This window comes from Vipera ursinii, assembly GCF_947247035.1.
Source record: "Vipera ursinii genome assembly, chromosome: 4".
In the NCBI taxonomy this organism is placed as follows: Eukaryota; Metazoa; Chordata; class Lepidosauria; order Squamata; family Viperidae; genus Vipera; species Vipera ursinii.
The window spans coordinates 90,036,278-90,049,523 of NC_139514.1; the positions used below are offsets into that span (position 1 = coordinate 90,036,278).

General features: G+C 40.2%; 1 protein-coding gene across 1 annotated transcript in view; it reads left to right on the plus strand.

Annotated features, from left to right (window-relative positions):
• SH3RF3 (SH3 domain containing ring finger 3) overlaps positions 1 to 7,875 on the plus strand; it is a gene marked incomplete at its 5' end in the record, with an annotated part of 97,355 nt that extends 89,480 nt beyond the window's left edge. Inside the window, 2 exons of the mRNA XM_083362567.1 lie at positions 2,749 to 3,086; positions 6,875 to 7,875. Coding sequence (XP_083218693.1) covers positions 2,749 to 3,086; positions 6,875 to 7,043 — 507 coding nt within the window. The 3' untranslated portion in view covers positions 7,044 to 7,875. The remainder of the gene's footprint in view (positions 1 to 2,748; positions 3,087 to 6,874) is intronic.
• Between the last annotated feature and the right edge of the window lie 5,371 nt (positions 7,876 to 13,246).

Below are 13,246 nucleotides of genomic sequence, written 5' to 3' on the forward strand. Positions count from 1 at the left end.
TTGTCATGTTTTAATTGAAGATAAGATGGAAACATTCACAGTGCAGGGTGGAAAAAGTATGTGAACCTTTGGACTTAATAACTGGTTGACCCTCCTTTGGCAGCAATAACCTCAACCAAACGTTTCCTGTAGTTGCAAATCAGACCTGCACAACGATCTGGAGTAATTTTGGACCACTCCTCTGCACAAAACTGTTTCAGTGTAGCAATATTCTTGGAATGTCTGGTGTGAATCGCTCTCTTAAGGTCATGCCACAGCATTTCAATCGGGTTGAGGTCAGGATTCTGACTGGGCCACTCCAGAAGGCGTATTCTGTTCTGTTGAAGCCATTGTTTTGTTGAATTACTTGTATGCTTTGGGTCATTGTCCTGTTGCATCACCCATCCTCTGCGGAGCTTCAGTTGGCGGACAGATGGTCGTACGTTTTCCTGCAAAATGTCCTGATAAATTCTGGAATTCATTTTCCCATCAATGACAACAATCCGTCCAGACCCTGAGGCAGCAAAGCAGCCCCAAACCATGATGCTCCCTCCGCCATGTTTTACAGTGGGGATGAGGTTTTGATGTTGGTGTGCTGTGCCTTTTTTTCTCCACACATAGTGTTGTGTGTTTTTCCCAAACAACTCAATTTTGGTTTCATCTGTCCACAGTATATTTTGCCAGTAGTGCTGTGGAACATCCAGGTGCTCTTTTGCAAACTTCAAATGTGCTGCAATATTTTTTTTTGGACAGCAATGGCTTCCTCCGTGGTAAGACAGTCTGTGGACACATGAACATCAAGGCTTTTGGAGATACTTTTGTAACCCTTTCCAGCTTCATGCAAGTCAACAATTCTTGATCGTAGGTCTTCTGAGACCTCTTTTCTGCGAGGCATAGTTCACATCAGACAGTGCTTCTTGAGACCAGTAAACCCAAAACAGGTGTGTGTTTTTAAAGGGCAGGACAGCTGTCAGCAACACATCCAATATCATCACACTGGTTGGAGTCAAGGTTGGCTCACTCCTGGCTCCAATTAGCTCTTGGGGAAGTCATTAGGCTAGGGGTTCACATACTTTTTCCATCCTGCACTGTGAATGTTTCCATCTTATGTTCAATTAAAACATGACAACAGCTAATGTTTGTGTAGTATTATTTTAAGCAGACTGTGTTTTTCTATTGTTGTGACTTACATGACGTTTAGAGTGCATTTTATGGCCAATTCATGCAAAACTCCACGTAATCCCAAAGGGTTCACATACTTTTTCTTGCAACATTATGACAAAGCCTTATTTTTCCCTTTCTAGCAGCCGTTTCCAGACAATTAGACAGTTTCTGGGTTGATTTTCTGCTCACTGTTAAGATTTTATGCAACCTACAGAGGAAGTTTTGTTACTTATCATCAAGGCTTTGGCAAGAGCTCTATAATAGGATTTAAGATGGATTGCTGTATATGCTTATTTGTATTCTCCCTCCCTCCCCCCCTCTCTCTCCCTCTCTCTCTCCCTCCCCCCCCCCCCTCTCTCTCTCTCTCTTATGCTGGCTAAATTGAAAGTTGAAATTAAATGGAATAGAAAGCCATGTTTAAAGTGACAGACTAAGGATAAGGAACCTACAAGTAGTCCTCCATTTCTATGATTATTAAACAAATTGGCTTCCCCCCAAAGATTTTGCTTATTGGAAGCCAGATGGCAGTGTCCCCTAAGGTAACCACATAAATACATGCTGGTTACCAAATACCCAAATTTTGATTGCGTGAATATGGGGATGCTGCAATGGTCATAACTATGAGGACTAGTGATAAATCACTTTTTTCCGTATGGTTGTAACTTCGAACAGTTGTTAAATGATTGGTTCTAAGTTGAGGACTACCCATGGATTATAACTGGGATAACCACTGTTTAACTACCATCTGTCAGCTTAACTTGTGAGACTGAACTAATGGGAGAACAAAATGGGAGAATACAGAGCCATGTACCATTAACAAAAAGATATTTAGAGGAAACTTTAAAAGTGCATGGGACTTGCTTGTGTGTTCAGTTACAACTCCCATCGTCCCTTGTCAGAATGATCCTCTATCATTGTCAGCTAGAGATGATAGTGTCAAGGTTGGCTTAAAAGATCTGGTGAAAGGGAAAATTGTGCATTGCAAGAACCTATTGATTTCATGTTCTGATGTCACAAAGGCCCCAGTGCTGGGATCAGTCAAAAGGAAGGAAGCAAGAGAAATAAGCAGAGAAACACCATGCTTGTAGGGACAACCAATTTCTTGTTGCACCAAGGACTTAGACATTCAGTGTTCTGTTTCCCCCATGGGTAGACTCAAACATTATTGCCTTTTCAAATTTCAGCAGTTTAGAATTGCCTATTCCCTCCCTGGGATGAATCATTTGTCCTTATTGCAATGAAATATAATACCAACTCCAGTACTGAATATCACATTTACAGTCTATAAGGACATAACCGTCTTTGCAAAGATAATGTGTAAATGATGCTTGCTTTCTTGTTTATTTTTCTGCCTAAATAAAATCCTTCAGTGCAACAACCTGGATGAATATCTGTGTTCGTGCTATATGCATATGCACACCTAGGTGCTTGTGTGTGTGCATGCGCACACACACAAAAACACAGATGCATACTCCCAGAGGTCCACACTTTGCCTGCTGCAAGACTACTTAGCTTTTATGTTGGTGGATATGAAAAATAGGTGGTGGGGTTTGCTTCAGTTGTATAATCAGACCTTCTTCAATGGTTTATATGATCCTCATGCAGAAAGAAAAGAAAAGCGGACTCTTGAAACTTCTAGCAGGAGCATCCACGAAAAAGAAATCCCGCTCTCCTCCCTCCATGTCGCCAACCCACGACCCTTTGGCAATAGTGGAAGGGATGCTGCAGGGCGCAATGGGACCTGAACTGTCCTCTCTCTCTAGCCATGGGAGGGCAGGATCGTGCCCTATCGAGAGTGAAATGCAAGGCGCAATGGAGATGGAGCCTCTGCACAGAAAGACGGGATCTTTGGATCTGAATTTTTCTATTCCTTCTCCCATAAGGCAACTGCCACCTTCAATGGCAACCAGCCACCCAGAAGCTAAGCCGTTGAATCGAGAAAGGTGAGGCGTTAAGTACAAATATGATGCAATGAAAATTCGCTATTTGCAGATTTGCATTTCCAAATACTTTCAGTTAAGGCCATTTTTATATCACAGCACAAGATTGTTTCAACAAGCAAACTTATGTTAGTAGTTCGTTTTGGCTTTTTTTCCTATTATCAAAGCAAACCAATAAGAATTCTTCCAGAATGGAAAGCAAAGAAATTTATTCATCCCACTGATGTAATATTGAGAGTGGGGAGAATGATCAAAATAATATGTCCTGCTTGTTGTCCTAAGGATGGACATTAATCCAGTATTTTGATTGCCAACCAAGTCTAAGAAATTGATTGCCAACCAAGTCTAGCTGAAATTACCTTAATTGTACTTAGGAATCAGGATTTTCTCTAATTGATTTATTAATTAAATCAATTCATATTCTGAGTTGTAGAATGTAATACAGAGTCCTAGTTGATCTTTATCCCTTAATAGTTTGTATATTTTTAATCAATAAGTGAGGAATATTAATTTCATCTTTTTGTGAGAAGCTTAGTCTTGGAATTAGTTGAGCAGCTATATTAATCTGGAAGTTCATTCCACATCCATTTGGTCTCATAAATATAGTCATAAATGCCTTTTAAAAAATGTGTATCCAAAGCTTCATGTCCCATCTGGTGCACGTCTGGGCCACAATGAAGAATCACTGCCAATTTACAACATGACACCAGTCACTACTATGTACACCCAACTACTCTGCATTTAGAGGTTTCATGTTTCATTCATAAGTATCATATCTAATTACTGTACTAACTCCAAATTATTGCCTTCCTTTATCTTTCAAAACAGATCCACCCAGTCCAGATATAAAACAAGATTGGGATTCAATTGAAAAAATTAACGGGTACAAAAGTAAAACGCACTGAATCTTTCTGGGTCTGCTACTCTTAATCTTATTACACATCTCTTCATGCACTTTTCCACCATCTGGTTTCAACTCCAGAAGTGAACCTCTGGAACAAAGGTTCCTGGTGAATGGCCATGCAAGGAGATGAAATTAAGGGGAGCCTTCATTTCTGTGAGGGAAGATGGCTTGTCCAGCTCTCTTGTTTGGCCCACAGCAGAAGTTGTGAAACATGTTTTGATCTCTGAGTTTTGTCCTTGAGATGTTTCCTTGCCTCCTTGTATATTGAATGAAACTAGCCAACTAGCTTAGGTCAGGCTCCCCAGCTTAAACCCAGCAGAAACGTCCCAACCCTTCACAATATAGGGAGGCTACATAGAAAGCTTTATTGCTTATTTGCATGAAGCCACTAGAAACCAAACAAACTGGTGTTTCTTTATTCCACCTTCCCCATAGCTTCGCCAATTTTCTTTCCTTGTCCTTCTTGCCTGAGAGCTGATCAACAACTGATGGTTGACAAAACTGACATCTTTGCTCTCAGAAACTTTGGTTTTCAATGTCATTCCTAGAGCTTTCACTGGGATTCGAATTTTTTAAAAATACTTTCATTGTATTGGATATTTGAAATGGGAAAGAAAAGACCTGGAACAGCCAAGACTGATTTTGACACACGTTATCCAGTCTCATACAAACTCTTGTACCAAATCTAGTCCTACTATTCACTGCAAATAACAGCAATAGCAGATATACTTTTTGAGATTTTCAAGCTTCAGCCTCTTTATTTATTGTCACATATATATGATATATTGATAAATCAAAAAATAGATTGGTCTTTCAGATGACCAGAATTTTTGTCTCCTAATACTCCTCAGCCTGGGTTAAAATTCACCCCTAATAAATCCAGGCTATGAATTCAGAGATTTAAGGTCATGTAAACAGGATTTTATGTGTATGTTTTTAAAAAACTAGGGTAGACAAAAAGTTGGCCTTTCTAGCCAATTCAGTATTGTCCACAGAGTCTGGTCAAAAACTTCAAGATGGTGTCCATAAGGGTGTAATCAAACATGACTATTTTTTATGTAGGGATGTTGCTTATTAAAAAATATAAGCAATTACAGTGGAAGCCCTTAAAGGTTTTCATGACCAAAAGCTGCTGTTGTCTTTCAAACTCCTGCAACATATAATGCTGCCATACCAGACACTCTGCCTTCAGGCATCTTTCTCGATATGCCCACGTAATGCTGTGACAGGAGCTGAGAGAAAGGCAAAGAAAAAAATCTGGGTAGCAACAGATCAGCACTGGTAACTCTCCATTCAGAGGCAAAACACAACAATAGCACAAGGATATGTCACCAGGAATGTTAGCTAGTCTGTTTTGACTGGTTCATGAGAATCAGTTGCTACTTCTTTTTTTCTACTAAAAATGGGAAATTGCAGGAAGATGGTCAACACTAGGGATGGAGGAGGATGTTGGGAAAATCAGGATGGGTGTCTGAGAGGTTGCTAAGAAGATCTTTTTCCTAGAGAGAAGATACTAGGAAGACAGAGGTATGAACAGCCTAGTAAGAAAAACTGGGAATATGTGGCCTGAGTGGGCCAGTTAGAAGTCATTGGAGGAGTCGCACAGAGAGAATCAGGACAGGTCAGTCGGAAGATGTTAGAAAGATTAGAGGGAGTTAATAGGAGGACACAGAGATCAGGGAAGGCAACAACCAAACCAGTGGTTGCCTAATTTAGATAACAGCCTTGTGTGTCATGCGTGCAACCCTCTGGCAACTTTGTGCAATCAAGCTGGAGTCATTGCTCAGGCAACACCTGTCATCTTGAAGACTTGCATAAACATGTCAACAGAACTAGACAAGTCCCTGGTAGTTATTTCCCTGTGAGAGCTGATATAGATTGCCACAGAAATATCCCTGCTATAAGTTAGTTACTGACATTGCATTAGCCTAGTTTGGCGAAGCAGCAGAGCATTCTCCTAAGATTTAATGGCTAGTTACTTGTGCCATGTTTTCAACAAAACACACACACACAAAAAGGGATATATAGTCATGTGTCTCTAAGTATGTATGCATATATATGTATCATTTTAAAGTTTCATCATTTGTCAATTGGAAATATGTTTAACCTTTCAGAGGAAATTTTGTTGTTAACACTGATTTTCCATTTTTTTAAACCAGTTGGGAAATCTGAACCAGTGTCAAGATTGTTGTATCAATGCAATGCATATCAATTTAAAGAATTCTGGGAAAGAGAAGTTTACACATCCTTTTGCCAAAATGATATGGTCCAGTGAACTATGACTAACTTTCTCTCATTTTCTTCATGCATAAGGAGTTGCAAGATTAGTTGGCATTGTTCTAGCTAAACCTGCTGTAATGTAATAATGCCGTTGACACTTGTTTAAAATAATGCAAACATGTATTTACACGTAGTTGAAATTGGCAATGCACCCTAAATATAAGAGAAGCAGCTCTGCCATAGACAATTTGATAGCAAATATTATTTCAGTCTAATAAGATCTCTTGTGCCAAACTTTATTTCATATGTACATATGTATATATAAAGATTTGATAATCAGATTTGGGGGGGGGCTTCCAATTAATCTTAAATCAGAATATAAATAAATACACATATGTAATCAAAATTAAGTATATATGCCACATTATGCCTTCATTGCTAGCTTTGCACACGCATACACAATCTGGTATAGTGTACTGATTCTTCTGTCATTTCCCACAATGGCAAGGTGTCAATGATATTGGTTAATCCTGAGTAGGTCTATCTTTGGGGCTGCTAATAGCTGATGTTGACTTGATGGCACAGAATAAATCAGTCATAAACATGTTGCTTTGTGGATAGATCTACAGTATCTGCAATAAGGCTTTTTTCTTTTCTTTCTTGGAAGATATCGTGTCGTGGTCCCGTATCCCCCACAGAGTGAAGCTGAGATTGAACTGAAGGAGGGTGACATTGTGTTCGTCCACAAGAAAAGGGAAGATGGTTGGTATAAAGGGACGTTACAGCGGAATGGCAGGTCAGGCCTCTTCCCTGGCAGCTTCGTGGAGACCTTTTGAAGGCTTGGGTTGTGGACTTGAGGGACCTCCTGGAGGAAATGCTGGAGCACAAAACCATATAAAGCAGCAACAAAGGGAAAGTGCCATAACGGGAGAGAGCCATGATTATGATTCCCAAAGGCTCTTTGATTGACCACCTGGAAACAAGGGGTCTTTGCAGCGCTTTCAAATCGTACATACAGCAGTATGTTGGAGTCGTGCCTTCTACATGGAACAGATCAGAGATGAAGAGGACACATGTTAAAATCCAGCCAGTATATTTCATGTAAATGATAGAAGAAGTGTGTTTGGAAAAGAAAAAAAATGTGTTCTATTGCTGTAATTTATTTCTCTGAGCTGCAGTGTTCTTATTACTGGCCTAGGGAAGAGAAAAAGGGACTGGATTTCAGAGGGCAGCCAGGAAAGGCTTCTTGTCTGCCCTCCAAATAATGGGCATATGCAGAAAATACAGTATGGCTTGCCTAGAAAGAACCAGAACCCCAAAACATAATTTAATTCCACATATACCTCAAAAATACTCAATTCTATGTCCTCATTATGACATTCTCAGCCTGCCACCACAGCCCAAAGTTGGCTTTTCTTGATTTGGTTTGTAAGTGGTGTTTCCATCCCTTCTCAGCCAAAGCTTCCCAATCTGACCACCCAGAGGGCTAATGCAGTCAGAGACAGCAATCTGCTTAGCTCCAGTTGGCCCAGTAGATCCGCTGCAAGAATGCCCTTTGTAAGAGTTGTAAGAGTACCAGATACTTTTTGTGTGTAGCCTATTTCTGTGAGTTGTGGAGATTGGACTTGGGAACAGATTTTCCAGGAAATTACTATTTCCACATCCAAACCCAAAGGGATCTCTTGCTTTCAGAAAAGTAGGAAGCTGTAGGAGAAGCTGAATGAGAAGGGCTGGGAGACAAAGAAGGCTACGGGTAACAGGGAAGCTGTTGCTCATCCCTGGCAAGGCAACATCTCCTGCACTGGGCATCAAATGCCCTTTTTTGCCAGGAGGCACATCACCTGGAAATGAGCAGTCGGCCAAATTTACTACATAGCCAAAGTGTGGGAATTTTCAGATGGAGAAAATCTGGCCCAGAGCAGAGCTGGGACTTCTGCCAGTGGAAGGCAGCCTTCCACCTGCTTGGCACTGACTGACTGCTTGTCCTTTATTTTGGCCTGTATTTTGTTGTTGGTCTTTGCCCATGCAGTACTGGGAAGGGAGGCAACGCTCTGCCTGTGTGCAGACAACATGGAGTCAGCAGAGAAGCAAGGTAACAGGAAAGCTGCTGCTCCAAAGAGCTGACAAGCTGGAGGTGAAGGGCCCAGCCTAGATGATTCAACCTATCTAATCCAGTTGTCAGTTGCAGAAATTCAGAGCACCATCAACAGATAAAAAAAAACCTCTTTGGAGAAGGATCTGGAACCGCAAGCACAGCTTTCTTTGGACAACAAGTCCCATAAAGGCAAACAGAGGAAAGCGGTGTCTTCTTCCATCTGTTGCTTCACTCAAGGCTTGCCTGCTTGGAAAGCCAGCCTTAGGTCTTTGAGTCACAGCTCCCGTGATTTCATTCCCTTGGCTTTGCTTGAACCTGTGTGGAAAGTGCTCTGCCCCTTGGTTTACAAGTGGGTGGGAAGGAGCAAAAGCCCAGGGCCACAGCTTTCAAAAATCCTGGGTTTTTTTGCCACAAGATTAAAGTTTTGATCTCCCATTTTCCAGGAGACTGAGAGATCAATATTCCCACTGTCTCCCTTTGACAGCTGTTGACACTGGAAAATCATTCTCAAAGAAAATTAATAGATTTGGCAGAAGGAAAAAAAGAATCAGAGGAGCTGATTAAGGAGTATTAAAGTCCCCAATTCTGCCTCACTGACATTTGGGAGAGTGATTACGTTTAGACTACCCACTAGTGGGAGAAGTCAAGGGAATGAGGAAAAGGATGACAGGAATACACCAACAGTTGCACTGAAACTAGCTCACAATACAGAGGGAAAGGTCAAACTGCCCTGACCTGAGGTAAAGCCCATCTGAGTTCATTGTGTATTCCTGCTGCTGTACAGAAGGAGGAAAGTATATAAAAGTAACTCGATAAGCTGAATGGGTACCAACCAGAATCTACTTTTAGTTTGAGTATCATCTTCCAGGGCTTCCAAATCTCTTCTGTGTCTAATGAGCAGCTCTTTATCAGCTCATGTCAAAGTCCCTCCCTTTTCCCCAAAATATTGCTAGGAAACCACCAGTATCGAATTGATGCTCAACAGGTCTGTGCTATTTCATTTGTTCCAAAATACTTTTTGGCTCCTCTTTTAATATTCAATTTTGATTGGTGCTTTATTTTATTAGGATTTCAAAGAGAATGATGTTTTGTACAATATAACTTTCTAAGGTAAAAAATATTAGTATTCCTTATAAGTAAAGGACTTCTTTACAAATAGGGAGCAGTTTTTAGAATGCATTTAAAAGACACCTATTAGGAAATTATTGTTGTAGAGGTAATTGTTATCTCTGGTAGATCTTCATTTTGAAGTACCAGTGTAGGGAATTAGTGATCCTCCTGAGGTCCTTCAGATATTGATGAATTACAACTTTTAACATCTCACACTATTGAACCTGCTCCCTAATTGTTGTAGTTTAACATCTGCAACACCATTGGCTCATTGCTTCTGATAAACACAGGCAAGCAAACTTTTCCCTTGGATAGTACACCATGAGCTGCATGAATCGGGTTTCACAATGAAGATGTGGGGTTCTGGGTGCACCTTGACTTGCTTCAAGCTTGAGAAAATACCTTTATGCAGAAGACAAGCCTTGGATTCTAATCAACCTAATATGAGAAAACCAGGGCAAGATGCCACATTTTTAAGTTAACTCCCAAGAAAGAAGAGTGGAAGGAAAGCAGTTGCTAATCACTTCAGCAAGAAATCTCATTGTGCTATAATAAATAAAGGATGGTCTATAGAGGGAAGAAAGAATCTCTGATCCATAGGGCAAATAAAAATCTCCTTGTAAGACTTTGCTCTGTGTCTCAGGCCTTGCCTCTAACTCTAGTGCAGTCCATCTTCTACATCCACCATGTCCCCACCCCAGGAATAAGTTAAAGTTAGGGAGGGCTGTGCTTTGGGGGCCAAAGCCAAAAAGAAGTTTCATGGGAGGCTAGGATGTTATCACTGCCCCAGTTGATGCCTCCTTGAAGAAGATGACCTCTGGTGTCACTGTTGTTCCCCTCTAGCATTTTTCTGCAAATGGAGGCTCCATTTTTTCAGATCATCTGAATGTTCCATTGGCTGTGTGAGGAATTGACCAACCGGCTTGTCACCCAAGCCTGACATTCATGCAATTTCTGTTGCAACCAATGGGTCAACTTTCAAATGATCTGAAGAAAAAAAGACCTTGCACTTGTGTGAAAACACGGCTTGGGGGGAGAGGAATAGAAAATACGCATTAAGCAAAGGGGTCTAAAGGGGTCTTTAGCTAAAGGAGAGTGTTTAAAAAAAATCTAGCTGCAGTTTAAGAGAAGAACTCCAAAGGAAGAGATTGGCTATCAAACATTGCTACTCCTGTTTCAATAACTTTCTTCCAAGTTACAGTGAGACTTCAAAATTGTTTCCATAGATCAGGTGAAGACTATTTTAAAGTATCTCCTATTATAGTGGGCAACCATTTCTGGAGGGGTAGGAGTACAGTAAAAGCAACCAATAGTTACCCACCCATTTTAGGATCGGCTGTGTCCTGTCTCAATTTGACTAATAGGAGTTCTTCTGCTAATACATGCCTGTTTCCCATTTCTTCTGCAAAGCCACATCGTGAAATTTAACAGAAGATACCTGGTGTATCTGGATTCAGCCCATTCTTTGCTATAAGAGTATCTGTGCATAAACTCAGATTTTACTACTCTAGGAATTTTGTATCAGTTCTAGGAGCTAATATTAGATTTTGGAAGATCCAACACTGTAGCACTGCTAACAGTTAACCAAATGGGTGGGAAAGTCTTCTGGTACAGTGGCTAAATAGCATGAGGTCCTCTCTCCTACAATCATATGCAAAAGGTCTCATGGAAGCATGAAAGGTGTTCCATCTAGATGGATGATCATTTCTAGAGAATGTGAAGCTTTTCCAGGACAATTCATTTTAATTGGCTTCCCACTTGGCAATAAAAAGAACACTGCAGACTCCCACGAGCACAAAGCATTGCAATTTTTTTTACTCTCTGTTTTACCATCAGAGAAAAAGATAACATATGATTTGTTATTGTAGAAATTTATCATTCTAAACACTATTTAGTTTTGTAACCCAAGCTCATGCCCCAACATTTCAGGCAACAAAAGCTTCCTATAAACAGAAACCTAAAGATGCAATAAATAGGGAGCCAAGAAATAAACCTACAAGTTGGCTAGTGACATTGCTAACATTTTTTAGGAGGTGGGATAATATTTTTAGTCACATATGTGCTACGTTTCATTTAGATGTCAGAAACATCTCCCAAAATATTCTCGTTAAGTTGAAAGGCATGGCTTTCTCCTGCTTCAAGCATGTCCACTTTGTCATACAATACCTGATGAATACAAGAGATGCAGACCATTATCCATCCAAAATGAAAGGTATATTTTGCTTTGCATATTTTTAATGTTGTCAGAACCCAAATTAATTGAAACAGCAAGCAAGCATTTGCTTACTACAGACTGATTTCTGATGACACCCATCTTTGGACAAAGGCTCGAGAAATTAGAGGCTGATCTGTTGGCTGTATGCTAGGGAGCGGCCAGTTGGTACTTGAAGTGACAAATGTGCATGTAATTATTTTACAAAAAGAAAAACTCAGAGGGAATAATACAGTACTAATATGCTGAATTATTAGGTCTCTGTGCTCAAAAAAAACCCCAAGAGAACAATCAGAACAAAGCAAATAAATTCAGCAATATCTTAACTATTTTTCTTACATTCCTTTTCTGTAATGTAACTGTACATACAGTACATCTTTATGTACCCAGAGTTGTAGATGGGACAGTCTAAAGTTTTGGCACTGTATCTCTGTTTTCCTAAAATGAGAGGTCCAAAAGTAGAGTGGATGCCAACATTTTCAGCTGTCATTCATATATTTCAGTTCCTACCTTTTGGAATTAAAAAAAAATACCATCCAGCCCCCAACTGCTGTGAGGAATGTACTGTAGCAATAGCATATCTCCCTCCCTCCCTCCCTCCCCTCCAGTTGAAGAGAATGGAACCAGGCTTCCCCATTCCAGCCTGAAAGCCTCCTTTTGGGTAGCACATTCCATGCATGGAGTACCTCCAAATCCTCCCTGCTCAAAGCTCAAATACTTCCCAAGATCCAGTCAAAGCAAATCATTTTAAGTCCTTTTGTTTTTAGTGGCATATAGTTTCCATATGGTTAATTTCCCCATTAAGCTATAAAAGATCTTAGAGAAAATTAGACATTACAAACATTCAGGCAAGAGTTCAGAAGAGAGAGAGAGAGCTGGAATGGAGATTGAAAAGGAACAAATGGAAGGAAAGAGTAATGTCTTTTCTTGTATTCTGTTAGATCATAACACTCTCAACTGCTATGCAAGACTTCAGCCACAATTTTGCATGAGTTTTTGGATCTTCCATGGAGTGGTAACTCCCTCAGATAGCAATTAAGTGAAGAAATAATAGGATGGTCACTTCCTTTCCAACAACTTTGTGCACAAAATCCTACACACACAACACACACACACTAAAGTGTTATGGGGTTTTTTGAATATCTGGGGTCCTTTGAAGCTGTAAACTATGTTAATGATGATGGAGAATTTAATTGACAGGAGAAAGCTTACCTAATCCCAAGAGGGCAGCCATGGTGAACAGGAGGAGTCCAAAATGTATGGACTAGAAGGCAAATGGAAAGTCCTTATTTGCCACTGTCAGATCCTGAATATCAGGATTCAAAATACTCTTCATCTCATACCTCTCTGCCTAATTATATCCTTTTGTTGGTCTGGTGAACAATTCCCAAAAGCACTGGATTTGCGTGACCTACCATTTTGTTTCCTAGAAATATTTATGGGATCTACTTAGGGTCTAGAAATTTCCCTGAAGATCTCATGGATGCCAAACAGCTAGTAACCAATGTTGTGTTTTTCACATGTTTTAAATATCTCATTAAGTTAGCATACCAAAACTGGTGTAGTAGAAGTGATATTGGAAGGGACCAATATTTTGGGATCACTTTTTTAGCTTTGCTCCT